The sequence below is a fragment of the Adiantum capillus-veneris genome, chromosome 14 (genome assembly GCF_014529385.1).
Source record: "Adiantum capillus-veneris isolate H3 chromosome 14, ASM1452938v2, whole genome shotgun sequence".
Classification (NCBI taxonomy): Eukaryota; Viridiplantae; Streptophyta; class Polypodiopsida; order Polypodiales; family Pteridaceae; genus Adiantum; species Adiantum capillus-veneris.
In genome coordinates, this window is record NC_140944.1 from 71350518 (window position 1) to 71377748 (window position 27231).

Genomic DNA, 27231 nt, shown 5'->3' on the forward strand with positions numbered 1-27231 from the left:
AGGAAGTTTTCTTTGTAGTCGGCCATCTTCGTGCCCAATTCTTGTGTAGGGTCTACCCATGTCCTCTTGGTATCCAACTGTATAAGATCCTGTCGGATGATTTTATTAATCTCCGTTCGTGTAATTGCCAGTGATGGGGCCTCAAGAGAGTATTGGAAGGGGGGTAATCTTTCCATACTGAACCCGTGTCTCCGAAGAGAGAGAGAGAGAGAGAGAGAGAGAGAGAGAGAGAGAGAGAGAGAGAGAGAGAGAGAGAGGACACGACACCCGATGGGGTGCCAACCAACCCTCTGAAGGGCCCCCCAAACCGTTTCCGGTGAGGTATTTGCCTTTGATTGCATAAATGGAATGTACGCACATGCAATACCGCAAATGCGGACTCTATTGACTTGAAAGGGAAATGTCACCGCGGTAACTCTTTGAAATGAAGCACCTCCGGGACTGATTTGATGCACTTTTGGATCCGTCTTGTTGTGGGGTTGCAAATGGCCACCAAGGGGTAGATCTGAGCTGAATTGCGTTCCCAATGTGAGAGGAATGAAGGGCTGATGGCTGACTGCAAAAACGCAGCAGATTTGACGCGCTTAGCAGGGCTCAAAACGTAGGTGATGATGGAGCAAATGATGGACAGTGATGGAAGCACTCGATGCAGCGAGTGAGTGGCCAAGAAGAGGCTTGATGGCTGCCGAAATGTCCTAGCTGTAGCAGGGAATTTGTGTTAGCAGTTGCGCGGTTTTTCTGGCAAGGAACTGGGCCAAAAACACCAAAACGCTGGCTGCTGGGCTGATTCCTGCGATGTGGAGCAAAAACGCTAGGAGCACTGCAAGCTACAGAAAACGTTGGGATGATCTGCAACTTGCACTAGGAAACTGATGAAAAACGCTGGTCCTTGTGCTTCTTTTATACTAACTTTTTGGGTGACAGGTCGGGAAAATGTGCAAATGTATGCACAAGTGAGTTTCACGCGGTCGAATGGCCATAACTCAGTGATCCGTGAACCATTCGACGAAAAAGTGGGACCGACACATTCCTCTAGCTAGACCTACATCACGTCATGTCAGATGCCCACCGAAGTGTAATATCTGTCAAAACACATGCACAAACCAATTATGCGAGACTACTCGTCTAGACATGCAAGTCCTGCAAGCAGGCTCACAAAATTGCCGGTATTAATCTTCCTAGGATTCTAAACACTCCTATCTAGAGATATGCATAGGAATGGCTCTAAAAGTCGATGAAGCATGTCCACGTGGCACACAGAGCCATGTGCATGTGACACTATCGCAAGAAGAACCTGATTTAAAATCAAAGCTCTCTCTCTCTCTCTCTCTCTCTCTCTCTCTCTCTCTCTCTCTCTCTCTCTCTCAAACACACATACATACACACAAAAAGGATGAGAACCACACCACCTCTCCCCACAACTCCATGTAAAATTTCATGGATCATTGTTATCATTGTAAAATGAGATTCATACGTCTCCAACCATCATGGCCTACAGAAGGTTCCCATGTCTGCACCCCATACAACATAGCTGAGGCTACTAAGGTATCAAAGAGCCATAACTTTGTCCGAGGTTCTTGGAACTGAACCTGCGAACACATCCTCTCCAAGCCTCCCAAGGCCACAAAATTTCTAGTCAGTCTAGTCTCTGCTGCTCTCCCCAAAGAAAACCTCGCCCCAGTGAAGACAACCCCAAGGTAAGTGTATGCATCTGTATACTCTACAATGTCTTGACCATATGTGAAAGTCGGTGTTGATCTCCTGATCCACTGTGGTGTGGTGTTAAACACCATAACCTTGGTTTTACCAAGGTTTACAGACAATCCACTATCCTCTGCAAATTTGTGTAATGCATCCAACTGTCGCTGCATACCCTCTGGTGAGTCAGAGATCAACACAATATCATCAACATATAACAACAATGGGATCCACGTCCCTGCCAACTGGGCACCTCTATCACCCTCTCTGTCAATTTAATCAGACACCTCATCAACATACATACCAAATAGAGTAGGAGACAATGGGCAACCCTGTTTCACCCCAATGGTGGAGTGAACTAAATCAGATATCCCCTCCGGAGTGCGTACATGTCCCATCACTGATCTGTATCGAGCCATAATCCCCCAAATCAACACTATGGGCATCCCCATCTCCTGCAGTCTGCGCATCGACCCACCCTCTTCAATGATGGCTCTGAGTGTCAGAATATGATCAAGAGTGGAGAAACCTCTCCTGAAACCGGCCTGGCCCTTTGCTCGTACACCCTCACCCTCTGCCCAATTACTCAACTGCTGCTCAAGAATGGATGCATACAACCATGCCAATGTGTGCCCAACCATATTAGTGCGGTAATTCCCAAGCTCTGTAGGATCACTTGCTTTGAAGATAGGCACAATAGTAGACAACCTCCAAGTCTCAGGTAACTCCTCACACATGGCACGATTGAACAACATTGCAAGAACCTCTACCAACATATCTCTAGCATGTGTAAAGTGCTCTGCTACTAGACCATCATGATCATATGCCCTGTTGGTCCTCATTCTGTCAATGGCTCTTGTCACAAGGCGGGCACCACGTGCCAATAGAAAAGAACAGACTGAACAGAATTTTAGCACTTCAATAACAACTGAATTGAGAGAGAGAGAGAGAGAGACGACACGCGACACGGAGTGGCGGAATTCCACCCAAGAGAGTATTGGCCCCAAACCTTGGCGCCCCTTTCGGTATTTCTTTATATTGCATCAACACAGTACAAGCCGGTACTCTAGACTCTGCACCTTCGCCAGGAAGCATGCCAGAGAATGAGTCCTAGCCTCATATTTAAAGGCCCTTGGCCTGAAAAGCAATTACAGTAAAAAGCCTTTAAAACTCAAAAACTTCTGGTCCAAAAAGCAGGGTGGTCTCGTACGGTCTTGTACGTTTTGTACACGTACGACAATGTGCGGTACTAAACGAACTAAAAAAAATTATGATGTACGATGATGTTATGTACGTTCAAAATTAAAAAAAACAAATAATTCTTAAGCCTAAGGCTTAGGCCTTAGAGAAACTTGACATTTAGACACATTACAATTATGAGAGCTTGAGAGGGAGAGACCCAAGGGAGAGACGATGGAGAGCTTGTCACTTGAGACTCGAGAGCTTCAATGGGAGCTTGAGGGGGAGAAACCCAAGGGAGAGAAGGAGAGCTTGAGCCTTGTCACTTGAGAGCTTCAATGGGAGCACATGGATGATGAGAGCATTGAGAGGCTAGAGCTTGTAGCTTGTAAGTTGTGTTGAGAACAAGGTGGAGGAGTTGCTTAAATAGATTATAGGAAGAGGAAGAGCATGGGAGAGGGAGAGCATGGGGCATTATGGATGTGAGAGGGAGAGCATGGCAATAGGCATTGGTACATGCCACATGATTGCAAACATGCTCCAAAACGGCTCCCTAAACGCCCACTAACGCGTGCAAAAACTGCCGCCAACGGTCATAAACGGCTACATTTTTCGATCGTACAGAACGTACTAAACGTACGGAACGGAACGGGTCCGACCGAACGGTACTAGACGTCCCGTACGTCGAACGAAAACTACCCTGCCAAAAAGCAATGCCAAAAGCTGCCAGCGTAACTTACGGAAATCCGTACAGCCCGCCACGTCGTCAGCCAGCCCAAAACGCGGAAATCTCCCTGTTGCCCTTAGGGTTAGGGTTAGGGTTTCTGCAGTTTTAGTGTTTCTGGCAGCAGAATTAGGGTTTGCAGGTTTTAGGGTTAGGGTTTCCAAAATTAGGGTTTGCAGGTTTTATGGTTAGGGTTTCCAAATTAGGGTTTGCAGGTTTTAGGGTTAGGGTTTTCAGAATTAGGGTTTCTGGCAGAAATTAGGGTTAGAGTTTTTGCTCTTGGACAACCACGTCATCACTTTGTGACACTTCTTCTCTTACTTGTTCTTCTTAGGGTTTAGGCCCCTCGGCCAATAGCTCCGTTCTTCAGTAGGTCGACACGTCAGCAGTTTGTTACATCTCCCCTTCTTGAAAGAGAGTAATCGTCCTCAATTACAGCATATCTGCAAAACAACTCAAGTTAGCTCAAAAATTTTCGAGGGACATTCGAAGGGACAATCAATTTGCTCTTTTTATTAAGGAGTTAGCTTCTCCTTTCTGCTCTTTTGATCAAGGAGTTAGCTTCTCCTTTCGGCTGTTTTGATCAAGGAGTTAGCTTCTCCTTCCGGCTGTTTTGATCAAGGAGTCAGCTTCTCCGTTCTGCTCTTTTGATCAAGGAGTTAGCTTCTTCTTTCGTCCAGATCGGAACTCTTGATATTCCGGCGTAGTAAAATTAGCCATCACACCCAGCCCGTACTGATCTTCCACGAGTGTCTTGATGCACTAAAATTACATACCCAGGCAATCTCATCCAATTAGGAATATTCAGTAATTGGCACATCACAATGCAACACAAATGCTTACATATGCATGTTACAAGACACAACAAACAGCGCCGCTGAGCACTCCTTCGAGACAAACGGTCTGCGGTATGAAGCTACTCAACGACTACCTCGTCACTCCCCCCGCAAATAACCTAAAAAGGTTCGGGCCATGAGCTCAGAGGACTGTACAACCAAACGCTCCCCAAACCGCAGTCTGCGTCGCTTGGAGGTTCAAGCATACAACCAAACGCTCCCAAGGCATCGGCCTGCGTCGTTCCGAGGTTTTCTAGCATACAACGGAACGCTCCCCAGGCATCTGTCTGCATCGTTCCGAGGTTTTCAGACATACAATGAAATGGTCCCCAGGCATCGGCCTGCGTCGTTCCGAGGTTCAAACAGTACCAAAACAATATTTCTCACTTCTCCACCCGGGAGTAAAATCACCAATCCTTGAAACCGATATCAAACCACAGTCAAACAATTCAAATCGGCACCAAAACAGATACCATCCATTTCAAACAAATTTCAAACAAGATCACCAAACAAGTTCTCAAACAGATTTCAAACTTAAAAAGCATTCTCAACATCAGTCGAGCTCGAAAAGTCGACCGACTTTCCATCCTGAAACCTGCACCAAAAAATTAGAGTTATAGGGTCGTAGCCGAGCACAACATGGTCCATCAGCTCTTGGACAAATAGTGTTTCTTTGGCATCTGCTCGTGAAGAGACATCTACTGAGAGATGTCGAGAAATTTCAAGTTATAATCTGCTAGGGTTTCCATGGCAAGCATTTCAGCATACCCCACTCTGCCAGAAGTTGCACTCCGAAGGAATATGTCAGAAACCATAGAACTTCGGGCAAATTTTTTTTTTCTTGAAAGCTTGCCAAGTACGTGGAGTATGCTGCTTGGTAGCTGTAGACATCAACATCTGCATGGCACTGCTTTTGAGAAAAACAGTGACCTGAAACAAATCTGGATCCTTCTCTTGCAAGTGATCTTAATTAGCTTATGCTCTGTAAGACATGAGCGGTGAAGACCGAAGCGCGCCCGATGCGCGATGAAGTAAGGTTGGGAGTGGCTAGTAAGTCCGGGTTGGAGGGCGAAGGTACCTCAAATAAAATTCCAAAATCTCTATCTGCTCTTTTGTAGGACGGTATGCTTTCAGAAAAGCACACGCCTGATGCTCTGATACCACTGCCACAAGGCGGGCACCACGTGCCAATAGAAAAGAACAGACTGAACAGACTTTTAGCACTTCAATAACAACTGAACTGAGAGAGAGAGAGAGAGAGAGAGAGAGAGAGAGAGAGAGACGACATGCGACACGGAGTGGCGGAATTCCACCCCAGAGAGTATTGGCCCCAAACCTTGGCACCCCTTTCGTTATTTCTTTATATTGCATCAACACAGTACAAGCCGGTACTCCAGACTCTGCACCTTTGCTAGGAAGCATGCCAGAGAATGAGCCCTAGCCTCATATTTAAAGGCCCTTGGCTTGAAAAGCAGTTACAGTAAAAAGCCTTTAAAACTCAAAAGCTTCTGTCCAAAAAGCAGTGCCAAAAGCTACCAGTGTAATTTACGGAAATCCGTTCAGCCTGCCACGTCATTAGCCAGCGCAAAACGCGAAAATCTCCCTGCTGCCCTTAGGGTTAGGGTTAGAGTTTGCAGGTTTTAGGGTTAGGGTTCCCAAAATTAGGGTTTGCAGGTTTTAGGATTAGGGTATCCAAAATTAGAGTTTGTAGGTTTTAGGGTTAGGGTTTCCAGAATTAGGGTTTCAACAGTTAGGGTTTTTGGCAAAAATTAGGGTTAGGGTTTTTGCTCTCGGGCAACCACGTCATCACTTTGTGACACTTCTTCTGTTACTTGTTCTTCTTAGGGTTTAGGCCCCTCGGCCGGTAGCTCCATTCTTCAATAGGTCGACACGTCAGCAGTTTGTTACAGCTCTCTTTACCATCTCAGTGGTAAAGAAGGTGCTGGTAGGTGGGCATGGCTCTATAGGATCTGGAAGGGGGTCCTGTCCAGGAACCGTATATAAGTATGAGGCATATTGGCCCCACACATCAGGAGAAGTAATCACTGGGGGAGGGGAGTGCTGATGAAAGAATCGCCATGCCTCTCCTGAGTCTCTACTCAAGAACAGCTGATACAAGTCTCGCTCCATCTGGGCCAAGTAAGCTCGTTTCTTCCGTCGCACAAGGCGTCGGGAAGCAATCCGAGATTTTCTGTAAGTGATGACTCCTAAAAGAAGATCCCTCTGAAGCTGGGCTCTCATCTCTCTGCGCTCCTCATCATACCAACTATTTTGGGGCATGCTCCCAGAATGTCGCCTCCGACCCGGCTAAGTGTGTGGGTATGCCTCTGATGTTGCACCATGCAGTGTCTCAGTCAGTAAAGTGGTGCATTCCTCCACTGAGAGGCGAGGACTAGTTATGCATAGACGGCTATAGATCTCGTCTGTATAAACTGAGTCAGTCTCTTGTGTAAATGTATAATGGGTATGTGACCTACCTCCTGATGTCTGGGCTGTACTATACTGAAATGAAACTGAAATGTCAAAAGTGCATGATCTGTCACAAACTGGTGATGTGGCAGCCCAGTACACACACACCCCTGGGAAGGACTCCTTGGCAGGCTGAAAAGGGTGACGTGGCTGCCCAGTACACTAAAATGCTGACGTGGCGAGGCTACCCGGAAATTGCGGAGAATATACCACGTGGCAGGGTTTACGAACGCAAGCGCGTTTTGCGGCGCATATTACGGCAGCCTGTTTCAGCTTTTGGGACCTGCTTTATGCTACGCAATGAGAGAGAGAGAGAGAGAGAGAGAGAGAGAGAGAGAGAGAGAGAGAGAGAGAGAGAGAGAGATTGTGAAAAGCAGAAAGCTTTTGTTTTATTTAACAAGGCTTTTGATTTCAGCTTTTGGGCTCTGCTTTTAGCATCCCTTGTAATCTTTAAATAAGCAGGTAGGCCTCTCACAACTCAGAGCATCTGGATGCAGAGTCTGAGTGTGAGCGCCTACCTGCACTCTTGCACTTTGAGCACAGATTAATACAAAAAGAATACCGAAAGGGGCGCCAGTCTTTGGGGCCAATATCTCTAGGCACGGAACTCTGCCGGGCCAATGTCGAATCAATTGTGAATTGTGAACTGTTTGAAGTGATAATTTGTGGTGTCATGGTAGATTCTCGACTTGAAGTGTCCAAGTCTGTTACAGTGGTATCTGAGCACGGCCGATTTCTCTTCTACGGCAAATCCGATTCCTTTTTTTTTCTGCGGCACTTATGGCTTCAGGCAAAGATCAGTCGACTCCCTCTGCATCCGGAGATGTGGGAAGGGATCACAACGAAGATTCACGCGAGTATGGCCCGCCTCAGCCTCAGGCGGAGCTCGAAGAGATGGAGCGTCAACGATTGATCGGCGACGCAACAAAGATGATGCTCAATTTTGCGAAGGACCCAAAATTTGCAAAATATATGAGCGAGACCTCTTTGGAGGAGGTGCACACGTAGTGGCGGCAGACAACAAAACCACCCAAGAAACCTCCTACTCCCAAGATGTACACAGAGCAAGAATTAGAAGAGGTGGTTGATGCACGAATTGCTCAGCTTTTTGACGCGCAAAACAAAGCTAAAAAGCACAACAAAAAGCAAAAGAAAGGTGCTAACTTCCCGGGTTATTTGGGTCGTCAGTCTACATTTGAAAAGGCAAAGAAATAGAAGAAGCATGTTCAATTTGAAGGAGTGCCCAATTCTTCTTCTTCTTCTTCTTCTGAGAGTTCTTCTAGCTTCTCTGACTCGAGCAAAGAAGACAGAAAAGGTAAAAAGCGAAGCAAAAAGCAACGCTTTGGAAAGGGCAAGAAAAAGCCAAAGAAGCCTAAATCTCGCCCCGTGACTGACAGTTCTACAGAGGACTCGTCTACAGACAGTTCGGACTCTGATGACAGCAGCTTTTATGCAAAGAAGAAGAATTTTTACAAATCCAACCGGTATGACTTTTTGGAAGACAAAAGCAAGAAAGTCCGAGAGTTTAAGGAAGGTGGACAGTCAATTAAACTTGACACGTTTTATGGTTATAGAGACGCTTCGAAGGCTTTGTGTTAAGTGCAGCGGAATGAATGTTGAAACTTTGCTCAAGATGAGTGCTCCGAACTGTGCTCAAGGTTCCTTTTTGTTCTTATGGAAGGGAGAGCCTTCCGTTCTTAATGAGAGAGTGCAACGATCATAAACAAAGTGAATGGACATTGTGCGTGCAAGTGTATGAGACTGAGAGATAGAGAGAGAAGAGAATACGACACCAGAGACGTTGTAAAACCCTCCTCCGAAGGCCCCACTCTCGTCGGCGAGAGTGGTCTACTATTGATTGCACAAACTGGTACACACTGAATGCATGTGACTAATGCAAGTCTAGTCTAGATCGATGACGACGATGGGGATGGCGAGACCGATCTAAGGGCTGAAAACTGAGGCTTTCTATTTGCTATCCAAAAACGCTACTGGCTGAAATCTGATGTCGCCTTGCTGATGTCCCAAAAACACTAATGGCTGAAATGGTCTAATACCAAAAACGCTGATGTGGATAGGTCCTTGCGGGCTGGAATCTGCTGGTCTTTAGGTCTTTAGGGCTGAAATCTGCTATGGGCTGAGGCTGTAAATCTGGAAACGCTAGGGCTTCTGGCGTCAGATTTGCTGAGCTTGATGGCGATGATCTGCTGAGTGCTGAAAACGCAAATGCTTCTGATCTGTGGCGAAGGTTGCTTGCATGAAAAACGCTAGGAGATGGGGGATCTTGCTTGGAGGAGAAAACGCCACCAAGGGGGTTCTTGTTGAGAAGTTGCCTGTTGAGCTTGTGCTCCTGCTGCCTCTTCTGCCAAAAAGTGCTAGCTCTGGTATCCTTATATACAAACTTAGCAAAATTGCCCTACCTACTTTCCAACAAAAGTCACTTAAAAATAATAAGTGAAAAATGTCAAAAATAGGGAAAATAGATCTATGCACTGTAAAAATGCTACTGATGGGATCTGATCGGAATCTGATGGTCATGCTGTGTGCAACCAGAGGATATCCATCTAATCTAAGTGTCTGGACATGCATGGTCTGCGAACAGACTCACAAAAGTGCCAGATCACTTCCTATTCTAGACTGACTTGACTGAACTGAACCCTGATCATATTGTAGCTTGTCCACGGACACATAGGGTTGGATGTGTCACGTGACATCCCCTCCTTTTCAAAGTGAGGTACTCGTACCAAACCGTATGGCGTCGAGGGAGATCGCCAACAGGGTCTGGAATCTTGGAAAGGACTCTTCGTCGGCCCACTCTGATACGTGGGTCGTGCGATACTTGAACTTCATAAAGGTCTGCAACGCTTGCTTCTTTGGGCGCGTCAAAAGCGACACAAAGTCTTCTGTGGCTCCTTTGATGCTTCAACTTCGTCTAGAGTCATGCTTCTTTCTTCTTCAAGAATCTCCATGGCTGAAAATTCTTGAAACCACTTCCAACACAAAAACATGAACATACCTATTCCATGTAAAGTGAGTGGAAAAAATCTTGTCTTCCTAAAAGACTATGCATGCAATGTAGATGAACAAATAGACGGAGTGCCAAACCGTTCACCACACACACGCAAACAATGAGATTAAATCTTGTCTCTCTGATCTAAATCAATCAAGTGTGGCAAAACACAATGGAAATGCCTATGCTTGATGCTCAATCTTTCTTGTGCTCTTTCTGAAACTGTGTCATGCCAAGGAAGAGACATGAAATGTGACTTCCTTGAATGCATACTTTTCAGCTTTTCATGAACAATCCGCATACATTCGTGCTCATTCATGAGTGAAACGTGCTCAACGTACACTATGTCATACCTAGGAAAAGGGATCACATAAAGACGCTGACTCAAATACAGGAAACGATCACGAATGAAACACTCGAACAATGCGTGCTGACTAATCATGCGAACACATAATACTTCCTGTGAGGGTTCTTTGGACCTAGGCTCGAGAGCCAAGATCGGCTCGTCGTGTTTGATCGAATCTGCCTGGGGGTTTGCTGTGGACCTCGACTCGAAAGACAAGATCGGTTCTTCGTGGTTGATCGAATCTGCAACGAGGTTAGCTTCGCTAGAAAAAGCATCAACTAACACATCACCCTTGTGAACAATCACATCATCTTTACGCAAATGATCATGCTTTTGAGAAATCACATCTTGATCATGCAAATCATCATGCTTGTCATTGTCATCCAAATCATCATGCTCATCATTATCATTCAAATCATCATGCTTATCATCGTGCAAATCCTGTGTGTCATGCATGCTTGGGAGAAGAAGAGACTGAGAGAGTCTCCTTTTCCCGAATCTCTTACATCTGTGTGAAACCGGCCTGTTCAATCCAAAAAGGGCGGTAGACTTTAGACTTAAACCTTATTTGCTTTCACCCATTTAATTTGTCGCGCACTTTACCTGTACTTTCAAGACACAACAAAGGGGAAAGGGATACAGGCTGCTAGAATGCACCTGTATGAGAAGACCGACACCAGATTGGCCCCTAACTTAGGCGCCCCTTTCGGTATTTCTTTATTGTTTAAAAGAGGGAATAAACGTTGTGGTTCCCTACAAGCTCCCCCGCACAAACTTGGCTGAATTTCAACTGTTCCGGCCCGATTTCGGCAACATAACTGTACTAGGACCCTTCACAGTCAGTATTCCCACGCATTGAATGACTTTCCCGACGCATACGGGCACTTTGCAAAACCTGGCGAGAATCTGCAGCACGCTGAATTCTCTGTTTTCAGCCCCGAAAATGCGCCAGATCACCTGTACAGCGGTCCCCTCGCGTCCCCGAACCTCCTGGGGGTATTAGGACCGTTTAGGGGCAAAACCCTAAACCTGCAAAAATACACAGCAGGCTGTAATTTACTGTTTCGGGCTCCGTTTCGCATGCCGGTCGCATCCGTAGCAAGTCCTCGAGCTCCCGCACATGTAGGGCTACTTGCCCTTTGAATCGGACGAGATTTCTGGCGCGAAACCTCTCCGAATTCACCTGTACCTGCGGTGGATTAGCCGCTAGCTAGTCCAGTACTTGTGCAAGAGGCTCTTGCCTCGGCAATCGCGCATGAACCCACACAACTGTACATTGGTCAATTGAAAAGCCCACTAGAGGGGCATAACATACTGCCATAGGGGAGAGAGAGGGCAGTGCGTAGCGTGCAGAGCAGCACTCGTGGCACCGCACTGTACATAGGAGGGAAAGGAAGCACTCCATAGCTCTTAACCTGTGACAAGAAACTTGAAAATGAGCTCATAGCTGAAAATCACGTTTTTGCCTTCTCTATAAGTAGTAAACTGGCCTCAGAGTGCCAAGTGTCACTCATTTGTCCATTTTCCCGCTTTAGACCCTCGGGTCTAAAAATATCTCACCTGCAGCCTCTGTTGACTTGGCCACAGAGTAACAAAATGATCCCCATGTCAAACTGCACATAATGACGCGAAGACATTTTCAGGTCCCAAATAGCAGTTCCCTAAATTTTAGGAGATGCTACCATTGTATCTTTCTAGGTCATTCGACCCTCTTTGTACACTGCAGCCACACCCAGAACTGAAATGTAGCCTCTGTAACAAAGGATTCCAGTTTGGCTAGTCCTTGTCCAACCTTAATGCTCTCTTGCCCTCAGGCCTGGACTCCCTCTGAGCAGTTTCACAGTAGCTGTGCAATGCAGGGCAGTTAGATTTCCCGAGGAGTGTTTCCAAAAAGTGGAAGTAAATAAATAATAAGAAAGAAATCAACAAAATGGATAGATAATAGTCACACGCTGGTGACATACCCCCCTCTTGAAATCTCAAACGTCCTCGTTTGCATCTATGTCGTACATGCTCACAATCAACACTGATGTATTCCACACCTGTCGACACATGTACGACACATACATGCTCATTGTCAACCCTGGTGTATTCAACACCTCGTCGACACATGTATTGCCTGCGTGTGAACCCTGTCCCAATGACATAGTGGTAGCTTCGCACTCTGCCATTGCTTTGAGTCACTAACTTTCCAATGACAAAATGGTAGCCATACATTTTGCCACTGTCTTATAGTACACATTGGGCCTAGTAACACTTTCGAGCATACCCAAACCAACAGTTTAAGAATGCAGTTACACATGTACCCTTTAATAGAAGCAATTACTGTATCCTTGACAAACTGACAAGAAATACTCACTTCTATAGCACTAACCAAACTTTTGGACATTCCATAAGAGCAATTGCCAAACTGACAATCTGTACAGCTCTAACATTCATGTAACAGGTATTTCATTTGAGCTCACTTTAAATACCATGTACATCATTTGTTTCAAAAGCCATTGTCACACTGACAATCCATGTAGCTTTGAAACTCAAGGGGTCAAGGTAGGTTGCAAATCGAAGGCTTCAAGGTAAAGTGATAACACAGTTGGTGACTCTGCAAGTTCACCTTCTTCCATCCACTTAGCATCCATTGGTGGATAGTTTCTGAACTTTACCAAGTAACGCTAGCTACCTTGCCTTTCACTTTTCTTTCCTTATGTGCCAAAATCTATTCGGGGACCAAGATCTCGTCAAGTTCCTCGACTTCCGGCTGATCTTCAGCTGGCATATCTTGTGGCACATCACCCACATAGGGTCTGAGAAGACTCACATGAAACGCATTGTGAATCTTCCAACTGTCATGCAATTTCAGCCTATATGCAACATCACTGATTATATCGCAAACTTGAAAAGGCCCATAGTAACGCATGCTGAGCTTTGGAAACAGTCTTTCCTTGCCCTTCATCTTCTTTAACCTTGCCTTTTCAAAGCGTAAAAGCATCCAATCACCAAGTGAAAATACCACTTCACGACGGTGACGATCAGCTGCTTTCTTTTGCTTTGCCTGAGTCTTTTCTAAGGCCACTTTGACCTTCTTGTACATTTCATCCATGTCCTGAACATACTTATTTGCTTCAAATATCTTGTCCTTTGTATGCAGTATGGGAGGAGCTTTCTTGCCACCTTCAACTATCTCAAAAGGTGCCTTGCCAGTTGATGAATGCACTGTATTATTGTATGCATACTCCACCAATGGCAAATACTGCTCCCACTTTCCTTTATGCTCTGACACATAGCACTTCAGCAGATCTAGGACAGTAGAATTTGCCTCTTCTGACTGCCCATCTGTTTGAGGATGAAATGACGAAGAGAATTTGAGCGTTGTGCCCATATTCTCAAACAAGCCTCTCCAGAACAAACTTGTCATGCGTGGATCGCGGTCGCTAACAATCGACTGTGGCATGCCATGATACTTGAAAATATTGCTCATAAACAAGCGTGCCATTTGATCTGGCTTTATCTTCTTCCTGACATGAATAAAATGAGCCTATTTGCTGAACCTGCAAATAATGGTCCAAATACCATCGTTTCCTGTCTGTGTTCTCGGAAGATCAAAGATAAAATCCATAGCAGTACTTTCCCATGGTTTGTCTGGAATAGGTAGTAGTTGCAATAATCCTGGTGCCTTTTGCCTGTCAAACTTGACCTTCTGGCAAATTAGGCATTCTCGCACAAAGGCATCCATATCTCTTCTCAATGTAGGCCACTAGAAGAATGTCTCAACCGCTTTAATTGTAGCATCGATGCCACGATGCCCTGCATACGGTGGGACATGACTCTCTTCTATAACTTTGCGTCGCAATGGCTTTGTGACACACAATCTACCATGCATCATCATGAACCCGTCTTTAAGAAGATAGTGTTCATGACGTTGTCCATGCATTAGCTGCCCGAAGACCCTTGCAAAATCTTCATCATTTGCATACTGTTCCCTCATATCATCAAGTTCATGATGATAAGGAATTGACACAGCTGAAATTTGTGGCTTCCTTGACAAGGCATCAGCCACAACGTTCTTCTTGCCTTCCACATGCACAATCTGAAAGTGGAACATGGACAAGATATTTGCCCATCGCATATGCTTCTCAGATAACTTTGCCTGTGTCAAGAAGTATCGCAAGGTCTGATGGTCCGTTTGGACAACAAAGTTTGCACCTAGCAGGTAGTGTTTCCAACTTAAGAGCGCATGAATCACAGCTAGTAACTCTTTATCATAGACCTGCATGGTCATCTCTGGCCCTTGCAAGATTCTACTCTCATAGGCTACTACCCTGCCATCTTGCATTAGCATTGCACCAATGCTACTACCACAGGCGTCACACTGGACCACAAATGACTTCCTAAGATCTGGCAACACAATGACTGGATCTGAAGTCATCTTTTCCTTTAAGAGATTAAAAGCTGAAATCTCTTTCTGTGTCCATCTAAAGGTGACTGCCTTCTTTTGAAGAGCATATAAAGGTGAAGCAATCTCAGCGAAATTTCGGATAAACCTTCTGTAATAGGAGCATAGTCCCAAGAAACTTCGGACATCGTGCACCGTCTTCAAATCTGGCCATGACTTGATCGCTTCAACTGTAGTAGGATCCATTCTAACACCATCCTTTGAGACAATGTGTTCGAGAAAATGAATCTCTTCAAGAAAAAATTCACTTTTCTTTGCATTGATGAGCAACCTATGACTGCGTAGCTCTTTGAACACAATGGCCAAGTGATGCCTATGCTCCTCTTCATTCTTTGAGTAGACTATCATGTCATCAAAGAATGTACCAACAAACTGTTGGTGTGAACGGAAAATTCTGTCCATCATCCTATTGAACGTAGCAAGAGCATTTGTGAGACCAAAGCGCATCACTAAAAATTCGTAAAGGCCAAACGTTGTTCTAAAAGCAGTCTTGTGCACATCCTCTGATCTAATGCGGATCTAATGGTACCCACTCTTTAGATCTATCTTGCTAAGCATAGCTGCTCCTTCTAATTTGTCCAGAATGTCATCAATTCTAGGTGTAGGGAACCTATTCTTGATGGTATTCTTGTTCAGTGCACGGTAGTCGATGCACATACGCCATGAGCCATCCTTTTTCTGCACCAACAACACTGGAGAACAGAATGGGGATGAACTAGGCTGAATCAGCCCCTTTTCTAATAGCTCCTGTACTTGGCCCATTATCTATTTCAGTTGAGCCGCACTAACCCTGTACGGAGGCTTATTTGGTGGACTACTGCCTGGCACCAAATCTATCGCATGGTCCTCGGGTCTCTCTAGCGGTAATTGAGACGGTAATGAATCGGAAAAACAATCACTATACTGTTGTAAAAACATTGACCTTTCTTTATCTAGCACAGATAAATTTGATTCATCACAATCTGACACTTCACGTGCAAAAACCAAGTACGCACAAAGATGCTTTTTCATTACAGAAGTAATAGCAGAAGCTGATACAGTGGGAATAGACTCCCCTTTAAGCTTTACATCCAGAATGTGAGTCTTTCCCCTGCTCTGTACAGTGATCTTTTTGTTGTAGGCATCCATGATTCCCTGTACACGAAACAACCAAGGAATACCTAACAACACATCACATCCGTCCAGTGGCATGATGTAAAATTCTTCAGCATCTACATAGGAATGGATATGTAGGCGCAACTTTCCAATGATGGGTGTCACAGCCTCTGTACGGCCAGGACATGCAAAACCTGCCTTTGCTGTATACCCCATCTCTTCAGGTCTGATTCCCAACTTGGAAGCCAATTCTGGGGAAATGAAGTTGGCTTTGGCATCTGGATCAAAGAAGATAAGAACTGTTTGATCCCTGACCTTTCCCCATGCTCTGCAAAGCTCACTTGCATCTGAATTTGGCTTGTCGCCCACCATATCTGGCACTAGACCAGCCATGGGCTTCTTTCCTTTCTTGTCCTCCTTGTCTTCAGAATCAGCTGGCCTTTTCTTTGTAGGACAATTGTAAGCAATGTGGCCAGGCTGCTCACAGATGAAGCATTTGTTCTCTGACCTCAGGACCTTCTTTTGCTCTTCCAACTTGCGAGGAAAACGTCTTTTCCATTTCTTCGCTGGACCCTTTTCTGATTTAGCCGTAGCTTTGTCTTTCCCTGCGTTGGCTGGCTCCTGAGTCACTTTCGGAGCCTCCTTGGGAACATACTTCTTCGTTGAATTTTTCTTGGCTGATCCTTCCTTGACGCCAGTATTGAATTCACAATCTTCTCCCTTAAGCAAACCATTGCCAGTGTTTGCTACCTCGATGAGCTGCGTCAAAGTAGTGACTTTGGTCTTCGTGCAGTACTTTCTCAATCCTTTGGGTAGGCCACAACAGTATTTTGCAATCTGTTCTGTCAATGGCACAAACCTATAGGAAGTTACTGGAAGTAGAGCTTTCCAAAACTTCCGATTGTAGTCATCCAGATTCTTGCAAGTAGCAGCATTAAGTTGATGCCATTCTGTCATGACATCTGCTTCAAAGTCATCAGATAACCATGCTGATGCAAAAATCTGCTTGAAGTAAATCCATGTGGACGGAGCTTGCCCTTGAAGCAATAAAGTTGTCCACCATTGTCCCGCATTCCCTGTCAAGAAAGTGGTTGCCTTGCGGACCTTTGAAGCCTCTGTAAAGTTTCCCCCTGCATAGGCCTTGTCAAACTGCTGGAGGAATGAGAGAGCCTTCTTCCTGTCATCAAACCTTGTAAAGGTCGTGAATGTCACACCTTTGCCACCTTCTTTGTACGGAGTTGGCCTATCCAACGGCGTTAAGTTGTCATATGGAAGTGACTGAAACATGGGAACACTGTTAGGGTTCATTTGTGTTCCATGACCACAATTAAGTTGACCTGGAAATGCCATATTTGGCTGCTGATTTGTAATTCCAGCCATACCAAAATTTGCCTGTGGCATCCCAAATTGGCCCTGAGTGCTTTGAAATCCTGGTAGCATGCCCGTGACACCATACATGGGGTTAGGCATCATCGTTTGAGCACCCCCGAACACTGTTCCTGGCGTGTAAAACTGATTTCCAGGTGCATGACCAGCCATGCTCTGGAATACCGATCCACCTCCAAAATAGCCAGGGTGTACTGAAGGTGGTGGGAAGACTTGTTGCATAGCCTGTAGGTTGCTTCCCTGCCCATTAGAACCAGCTATAGGCTGCTAAAAAGTGAATGGCTGAACTGGTACAGCTTGAAAGACTGGCATGTCAGCCACCTGTTCTTGCACCTTAGGCATAGGTTGTGGAGACTGCATGTTCTCCGTCAAGTGTACAGGTATTTCCATTGACTCTGCAGTATGAATCACCTGTGCTCGAGCCTTAACAAGATTTTTGAATATGATCCAGTGACCCAACTTGCTGAGACGGAACAGTAGGTAGCAGAAAGGCTAAAAACCTCGAGTTCTCCATTACTTGTGTGAACATAGCCACAGCAGTAGCCAATTGGGTCCTGAATATATCATCATCCGTCTGTGGTGGTCTCGAAGACTCACCCACTTCATGTGTCTGTTGACCCTGTGAAGAGGAAACCTCTTCAGTCACATCATCTGGTCTGTCAGCCAAAATTGCAATTTCCTGTGTCTGGTCTATGATCCCCTATGTATTCAAGCCCAAACTGACCAAGGCTCACTTCTATGGGAAAAAGTGATTTAATCCCGGGGATGGAACCATGAAACCGGCCTGTTCAATCCAAAAAGGGCGGTAGACTTTAGACTTAAACCTTATTTGCTTTCACCCATTTAATTTGTCGCCCACTTTACCGGTACTTTCAAGACACAACAAAGGGGAAAGGGCTACAGGCTGCTACAATGCACCTGTATGAGAAGACCCGACACCAGATTGGCCCCTAACTTAGGCGCCCCTTTCGGTATTTCTTTATTGTTTAAAAGAGGGAATAAACGCTGTGGTTCCCTCCAAGCTGCCCCGCACAAACTTGGCTGAATTTCAACTGTTCCGGCCCGATTTCGGCAACATAACTGTACTAGGACCCTTCACAGTCACTATTCCCACGCATTGAATGACTTTCCCGACGCATACGGGCACTTTGCAAAACCTGGCGAGAATCTGCAGCACGCTGAATTCTCTGTTTTCAGCCCCGAAAATGCGCCAGATCACCTGTACAGCGGTCCCCTCGCGTCCCCGAACATCCTGGGGGTATTAGGGACCGTTTAGGGCCAAAACCCTAAACCTGCAAAAATACACAGCAGGCTGTAATTTACTGTTTTGGGCTCCGTTTCACGTGCCGGTCGCAACCGTAGCAAGTCCTCGAGCTCCCGCACCTGTAGGGCTACTTGCCCTTTGAATCGGACGAGATTTCTAGCGTGAAACCTCTCCGAATTCACCTGTACCTGCGGGGAATTAGCCGCTAGCTAATCCAGTACCTGTGCAAGAGGCTCTTGACTCGGCAATCGCGCATGAACCCACACAACTGAACATTGGTCAATTGAAAAGCCCACTAGAGGGGCATAACAACCTGCCATAGGGGGGAGAGAGGGCAGTGCGTAGCATGCAGGGCATCACTCCTGGCACCGCACTGTACATAGGAGGGAAAGGAAGCACTCCATAGCTCTTAACCTGTGACAAGAAACTTGAAAATGAGCTCACAGCTGAAAAACACGTTTTTGCCTTCTCTATAAGTAGTAAACTGGCCTCAGAGTGCCAAGTGTCACTCATTTGTCCATTTTCCCGCTTTAGACCCTCGGGTCTAAAAATATCTCACCTGCAGCCTCTGTTGACTTGGCCACAGAGTAACAAAATGATCCCCATGTCAAACTGCACGTAATGACGCGAAGACATTTTCAGGTCCCAAAATAGCAGTTCCCTAAATTTTAGGAGATGCTACCATTGTATCTTTCTAGGTCATCCGACCCTCTTTGTACACTGCAGCCACACCCAGAACTGAAATGTAGCCTCTGTAACAAAGGATTCCAGTTCGGCTAGTCAATGACCCCACCTTAGTGCTCTCTTGCCCTCAGGCCTGGACTCCCTCTGAACAGTTCCACACTAGCTATGCAATGCAGGGCAGTTAGATTTCCCGAGGGGTGTTTCCAAAAAGTGAAAGTAAATAAATAATAAGAAAGAAATCAACAAAATGGATAGATAATAGTCACACGCTGGTGACATGTGCCTGAACTTGAGAAAAGAGTCGCAACAACTCTTGCATGTGTCGCGCTTGCTCATGCTCACGCTCTATGGCTGCCTTTCTTTCTGCTTCTCTTTCTGCGTGTCTACGATCCATTTCTACCATTCTTTCTACTCTTCTTGCTTCGTGTTCTAACTTCCTGTCCATAAACATCTGCTCCAACTCCTCCATAGGAGTTAGTGCAATCCTTGGCGTAGATGGGGAAGGGGGAGGGTCGGAAAAACCTCCTGGTGGGGAAAATTCTTCTTCGCCTCTCTCATGCTCATCACCTCCAAGAGAAGTATCCATTCCGCTTCGAGTGATGACCATCTACTGAAGTCGTGGGTTCTTGTGGTCTTGGGTTCTTAAGTTCACGAAAAACTTGGGTTCTTGGGGGTCTTGGGTTCTTAAGTTCACGAAAAACTTGGGTTCTTGGGGGTCTTGGTTCTTGGGGTTCTTGAGTTCTTGAGGTTCTTGCGGGTCTTGAGGTTCTTGAGGTTCTTGAGGTTCTTCTTTCGCTTGCAATCTGTGTTAGAGAAGGATCTTCTCTTCACCTCTGCTCTTTTCCACGGGCGCACCCCTAGGCAGCCTTGCGCTCACACCAAGGTTGCTTTTTCCCACCTCACGTCGATTGGCCGACTGCTAAGTACACGGTCCGCTCTCAATGAGTGAAAAGAGGCACAAGGGGAGGCTGGACAAGCCCTTCTTTCCTAGGATGCTTGTCACTCTTCAAAAACACAATTCGGAATCAACACCCCCAAGCGAACTTGGGTTCGTGTGACCTCAACAAGCAAAAAAAAAATTATGTGGTTCTTGTGGTTCTTTCCTTGAGTGATACAGAACACTGCCAAAGCTCTGATACCAATGTTAGGTGCAGCGGAATGAATGTTGAAACTTTGCTCAAGATGAGTGCTCCGACCTGTGCTCAAGGTTCCTTTTTGTTCTTATGGAAGGGAGAGCCTTCCGTTCTTAATGAGAGAGTGCAATGATCATAAACAAAGTGAATGGACACTGTGCGTGCAAGTGTATGAGGCTCAGAGATAGAGAGAGAAGAGGATACGACACCAGAGACGTTGTAAAACCCTCCTCCGAAGGCCCCACTCTCGTCGGCGAGAGTGGTCTACTATTGATTGCACAAACTGGTACAAACTGAATGTGACGCACCAGGAAATCCCATCACTTCATCCTTTCTCGCTGAACTTACAGAATGAACAACTCCTTCGCGATGCTCTCTATCACCCATCCCATGACGCATCAAAGATGTCCGTTCCGGATGGTCGAATACTCCTCCTTGATGTTCTCTATCACCCATCCAAGTTGACGCATCAGAAGTACCCGTTCTTGGTGGCCTACAAATATTCCTGTCACTGTGCTCTCATCATTCCTCTGAATGAGGCACTAGAAATATCTGTACTTGGGTGTCTCAAGCAGAAAACCCACTCACTTATAAATCCAATAATTCATTTGGAATTGTAGTTCTTTCAGATAAAGCTAGTTTAGCAACAAATAGGCGTTGGAATAACCTCTCCGGAGGGACCATGTCAAGAGATTTATACAAATCTATAAACAACAATAGAGGCCTCTTCCTTGAAGCCTCATCTGCTCTATCACACATCAGAGTGTGAAAATGTGATCCACAATTGAGAAGGTGTGTGCAGATCCTACCAGTGAGGTGCTCTGAGGCCTTCTGAGCAAAGGCCCTATTCAAGATATGAGCAATAAAGGGCGACGGTCCTGGCTGCATAGATAAAATGCTCTCCCTAAAAATTATATAGTCAAAGGCTCTCCCATGATGTAGTCTCTGTATGACTATCTGTACCATGCCCCCAGTTTGAAGAACTCAGCGTGAGTTCGTGGGCTGTAATAGAGGGGCTAATGTGATTCTCATATAACCCCTCTCTATAGGTGTGCTATGCTTCCAAGTGCTCAATATGTGAAGGACACCACCGCTCAAGCAGATTACACCTTGTTATACCAGACTCTCTTTTTATGAACATTTGGAAGAGGTTGCCTCCTCATAGCCTATCACATGTAAGATATCGGTCTCATTGAAAGAGTTATGTCATGCTCCCCAACAGCAGCCACCTAAACCACAGCCACCGGAGCGCCAACCCACCACCACTCACTTGTTTACCAGGACATTAGCAAAGGGTCTATCAGCTCATAGACAATGCAAACCCTTGTGCCAATCCACAAAGCAGGAGATATGCTTGCTGCAAGCAACTACACAACTATCATCGTTGTTCATACTTGAACTTCTGTGGCAGTGTTTGAGGGAGAGCTGAGTTCTGAAGCAAAGCACAAGGGCTTGTCAGCACCAAGACCGATAGGCATTAACCTAGATCTATCAGCTTAGCAGGCAATGCAAACCGTTGTGCCGATACACAAAGCAAGAGATATGCTCCATCCAAGCAACTAAAGGACTAGCATCATTGGACAAATTTATATGGCAGTGCTTGAGGCAGAGCTGAGTTCTTAAGCACAGCACAAGGGCTTGTGAGCACCAGGGCAGGCAGGCTTCACAAAATCTCTCTCTTCTATAGAACATGTCTTCACTTTGAGATATAAATCGAGGATACAGAAGAAGTTATATTGCTGCTTTGTGGATTTCCACAAAGCTTTTGACAGAGTGCCACAGGAGAAGCTCTTAATGCTGACAATCACCTTGTATAGTGACAGATGACATGGGGCATTCACACTTTGTACAAGCAGGTATTTGGTAGAGTCCAATGCCAAGGGGGGGATGTTAGACTGTTGCTGGCACAATTGGTGAAGCAGGAGAGCCCACTCTCTCCCACATTGTTAGGGTTATACCCAAAGTGGAATGGACTAAAAAGGATGTATCTAAATGTCCTATATGCCAACTTTGGCCTTTACAAGACGTTGATGTCATTTTCCTTTCTCTGGTTCTTATGATAACGACTTTTTTGTGTTTGTTTGTCCTTTCTTTTTCAACAATACAGAATGCATTTTCATTCGCATAGACTTGTCGTGTGAGACCTGTCTTCTCAAAAGGACTGGAATTGCAAGCATGCAACCAAACAAATAAGTGCAAGGGCAACCAAACAGCAAACCTGGCATTTGATATCTTCACAAATTTGATCCAATATATATCTGTATATGGCTCACAATCTTCCTCGTCCATCAGCCTATACCTGCATTTCAACGGCCAAAAGTGACTGCAATGCCATAATGAATCTTACCATGAGCTCTTAAGTAAATCTTCATATGGATAAAAAAAACTCGAGTTACTTACTGTGGGAAAATATATTTGCCTTGACAATTCATCAGATATAAGAACTTTAAATATAAAAATAGAAAGCAACTACCAAGGAAAAGGCAAACTAGTAACTGGAAGGAGTTCTTATTCATAAAACTATGACATGAAATGAAGAAAAAAAGCTAGCAATAGAATGAACAATTTTTTGTTGAAATCCACCTAGTTTTCACTAGACACACCATTTGAAAGGTATTATGAAATAAAAGCCCCATCGGTTCTTCTGCATCTCTATCCTATAGCAAAGACCCAGCTGGGGTTTTGCCCAATGTTTGGCTGTGTTTTGATTACTAACTTCGAACACTTGCAAGAACAAGATTGCACTCATTAATTCCCATACTGCGTATGCATCAAAAGAGCCTAAGATATGAAAGAGGACTCACGTGAGGCATTATACAATAAATTACAACTTCAAAACTTGACATCCCGCAATCACTGCTTGTTCAGAAAGAGAAGTCAATTTATATCATATGCAAACCTTGGACAAAATCTGTGAAGTCCCTAATCTTGGAGTACAGATTTGAGAACCGCAACTCACACTGTATGATAGTAGTTTAACAATAAACTGTTACTCATAGGACATGCATTATGGCTTTTGAAGACTCTGAAACCTGATGGCGTCTATATTTCTAAAATCTTTGCGAATGGCCCATCTCCCACTAAGGCATAACCCTAAGAAAACTCAAAAGCACTAGAATGGCCACCGCAAAGCGTGTAAAGTAGACTCTCAAGACTGACATAGGACTGAAGTTTATGCTAGATGATATCTCAAGTCATTGGAATCTGAGTAGATATAGAGCAAGCAACGAGCCTGGGCATTGGATGCCCCACAAGTAGAGAAGTAATAGTGGTAATACCTTATATAAATTGATGGATAAAATGATTGCTAATCGTCTCAAGGGCTTTCTGCATGAAGGCCTACATCAATCTCAATATGGCTTCATTCAGCGCCGTCAAATTACTGACAATCTGGCCAAGATCATCATAGGCATGGAATATGTGAAATATACTCGACAAGATGTATTGATCATGCAAGTTGACATTGAGCAGGCTTTTGATATTGTTCTTTGGGACTACCCTGCAGACGTTATGAAACAATTGGGCTTTGGGCCCAAGCTTCTTGTGTGGTCTTTTCCTTGTATGGACATAGTTCTTCTACGGGCTTGTTGGATGGTTTTCTCACAAACCCTTGGCCTCTGGGACAATCGGTAAGGCAAGGTTGTCCCCTCAGTGCTTTGCTCTATGCAATCGCCACTCATCCCCTCCTTGTGTATCTGGATTTCTTGACTTCTTCTGGTCGATTGCATGGTCTCGCCATTAGGGAAGCATTTTGTTGGTCAAGCCTATGCGGATGACTCTTTTTTATGGCTCACAATCACTTTGATGATGTTGAACTGATTATGCATACTCTTCACTTGTTTGCATTGGCGGCGGGCCTCAAAGTCAGCTTCCGCAAATCCAAGTTATTGCCTTTGAATGAGTATGATTGGCATAAGCTATTATGGCTGGGGGAGATTGTTCCTCTGCATGTCATAGTTCGCCATTTCGGTTATCCGTTGGCCTGGAATGTATCAGTTGCGCATAATTGGACTGGGTACTTCAGCGTCTGCATTCTAAGTTGCATAATTGGAAATTGTCCACTTGGCCACTGCATGTACGTCTCAGGATTGTCCAATGCATTCTGATGGCCTATATGCAGTTTTCTTACACTTGTTATCTTGTTCTTGGTTGCGCTTGCAGTCCCTTATGTCTACTTTTTTGGAGCACTTATGGCGTACTTCATTTCACAAAAAAGGTCTCCGACTTTTGCCTCTAGACAAGTTGTGTTCTCCCAAGCGCCTTGGCAGGTAGGATATTTTGGATTTGCGCACTCATGTTCTGGCTCAAAAAGCTATGTTGTTACCAATCTTGGTGCAACAGCAGCAGCCCTGGACACTTATGGCGTCACACGTGTGAGCATATTGTTACGCCATCATTTGGTCATTGGCAGCCGACATATTGGGAGGTTATTTTTGAGCAGCTTCAAGGACACATTCTAGGATGCCCCTTTACTTCCTCTCTCATTGTGGACCGGAAGGTTGTCACCTCGCACATGCAATGGCATGGTCGCCAACACCTTCTTGGCAATTCCCTTCGATTGGAGAGTTTGCATTGAAGTAAGGCTTTCTCCTCGACTTTGGCTCAACGATCTCCTCGCCGGGACTATTTCCTTTCACGAAAAGAAATATGACAGGTGCATCAGGTGGTGGACGATACTGGACAGATTCTTTCATTTCATGATGCTGCTTTCTGCTTTCGCTTGGGGCACCATTACTCTTCTCTCTAGCGAGAGATTCAAAGGATGCTTGCTGATTTTTCCCCTTTCCTCCTTTGAATGTGGACCTACGTTTTCCCGATTGGAAGCTTGCTGACTTGAGGATGGACTGCATTTCCACTGCCAATGTTTATGCTTTGTTGCAATCTGATGCATGGATTGTATGACATGGTAATCAGCTGTGGTCCCTGTCCGAATCAGCCTTGTGGTGGAAGCGAACCTTGGCTGGTATCTGGCAGAGTCATCTACCTTTGAAGAAACGTATTTTCTTGTGGCGCTGCTTGGTGGGAGTTTTACCTGTTGGCAGCTTGTTGCCTGCTCGGCATATTGCGCCTTCTCATTGTCTCAGATGTCACAATGCTGAGGAGATTGTGCCGCACTTATTATGGGGCTGTCGCTGCTCCTGGTCCTTCATTCGGCAGGTGTCGGCTGCTCTTCGGTTGCGTTTTCCCTCCGCGACTTTTCGCAGACGGTTTTGGCTTATTGGGGAGCTTCGGTTTCCACAGTCTCAGTTTGCAGTTTTCTTTGGCTGGGTCAGATTTTGGGTTCTGTGGACCATTTGGCAACATCGCAACTCCTTGATGTTTCAAGGCATTGCTGTTGAGACGTTTCCCTTCTTCGAATTTTCGCTGGGTCCAGCGTTGCATTTTGCCTATGATGTTGGGGACATCACTCTTGATGCCTATAGGATTTATTCTACTGTTTCTAGCCCTTGGAGCCTCATGTTGCTCCACTTTTTGTATCTTTTCTGCTTGGTGGGTTTTCCTTGTTTGAGGTTTCCCACTTGTAATTTGAATCAACGAGATTATTTTTTTTGTAAGATAGTGGTAATACCACTCAAACTCCTGCTCCCACCAAAACCAAATGGACAGAAGAGGCTACCAACATGGCAGCACCAATTGATGAAGAAAAAGTAGTCCTGCTACACTTTTGCTTGCATAAATATGTATATCTACATGTATCTTTATTTTGTTGAGTACTTAATCTTCTATTCAATTGAGTTTGAGACATGAAACAACATGCTCATTCAGTGCCAGAGATATGATCAAGTACACATATACAGCGTACATGTCTCAAGGAGCTAATCGTTCATGGTAGAAAGCGCATTACTTTCAGCTATATGCATTTATTCACTCAATTATTTATTTACTTACATATTTACGTAAGTAAATATGTAAGCAATTATTTAAATACTTACTCAGCTATGAGATTGAATATGAGACATAAAACAATGGCCATCCAGTGCCAGAAAGAATATGAATTACAGACATATGGCATGAATGTCTCGGATAGCTTATCTTGAATGGCAAGGACAAATTACTTTTGGGGGGGGGAAAGAACTATTGAACACAGGTAACTATGCACGGAAACTTCTAACCTACTACAGACAACATTTAGCCCACAACATGACAATGTGCATTCTCTGACTCGACCTCTTAACAAAACAGCAGAAACAAACAAATGCCTTGTTCTTGTAAACCTTCCAGGAATTTATTTTCATTCAGGTTTCCTATCTGCAGTTTTCGCATGCCACAGAAAACAACAGGTCTCATCAAAACCTTTACACACAAGGAATAGTTGAGAATTATACTCATCGATTGGTCCATATGAGCCAAATAGCTTTACAAGCTCCTCAATACATCCAAGTGCAGGAACATTTTTTACAATCAAATATCTGGTTTGCCAAGTCAGACCATTTGGTTTGTAAGTTCTTTCATCCAAACTTGAACCGAAAGTATGCACAAAAGAAACAACTTGAACAATCCCCAATTTTTTATCCACAACAACATTCTTCTCTCTAGATCCCATAAGCACGAAATGTGATACAAAACATTTCTTGATCTCTGAAATTTATACATATGCTCAGGCAAATGCACCCCTTTGTCAGTTAGCATTTTGCTCTACAAAGAAAGAGACATATCATGAAAAATGTCTTTAGCAACCCTAACAACAAGAATCTGACCCCCAAGTAGGACGTCCCCAGTGGTATTTCTGTCTTACATCACCATTTGCCACATCATCTGTTCTCTACAGCCTGCCAAGTCAGCACAATCATTGACCTTTCTTTCTTTGTTTGGGGGGTCTCTTCTGATCTCTCTGCTCTCTCGATCTGTCCCTCTTCCATTCCATTGGGTTGCTACGTCTCACCATTCTGTGACATAACGCCCCCACCAAACCTATCAAAACTGCCATATCACCAAAAGATTAGTAGACACTGACAT

General features: G+C 44.9%; 1 protein-coding gene across 4 annotated transcripts in view; it reads right to left on the reverse strand.

Annotated features, from left to right (window-relative positions):
- LOC147442597 (uncharacterized) overlaps positions 1-27231 on the reverse strand; it is a 104402-nt gene that overhangs the window by 15582 nt on the left and 61589 nt on the right. Inside the window, exons 2-4 of one of the 4 annotated variants that reach the window (XM_086528736.1) lie at positions 27070-27195; positions 26601-26684; positions 22493-22573 (exon numbers count right to left, since the gene is read on the reverse strand). In XM_086528736.1, the coding sequence (XP_086384862.1) occupies positions 22493-22573; positions 26601-26684; positions 27070-27134 (230 nt within the window). In that variant the 5' untranslated portion in view covers positions 27135-27195. Of the gene's footprint in view, positions 1-22492; positions 22574-26600; positions 26937-27069; positions 27196-27231 lie in introns of those variants that run through there. The other 3 variants (XM_086528737.1, XM_086528735.1, XM_086528738.1) reach the window with 3 other exon arrangements.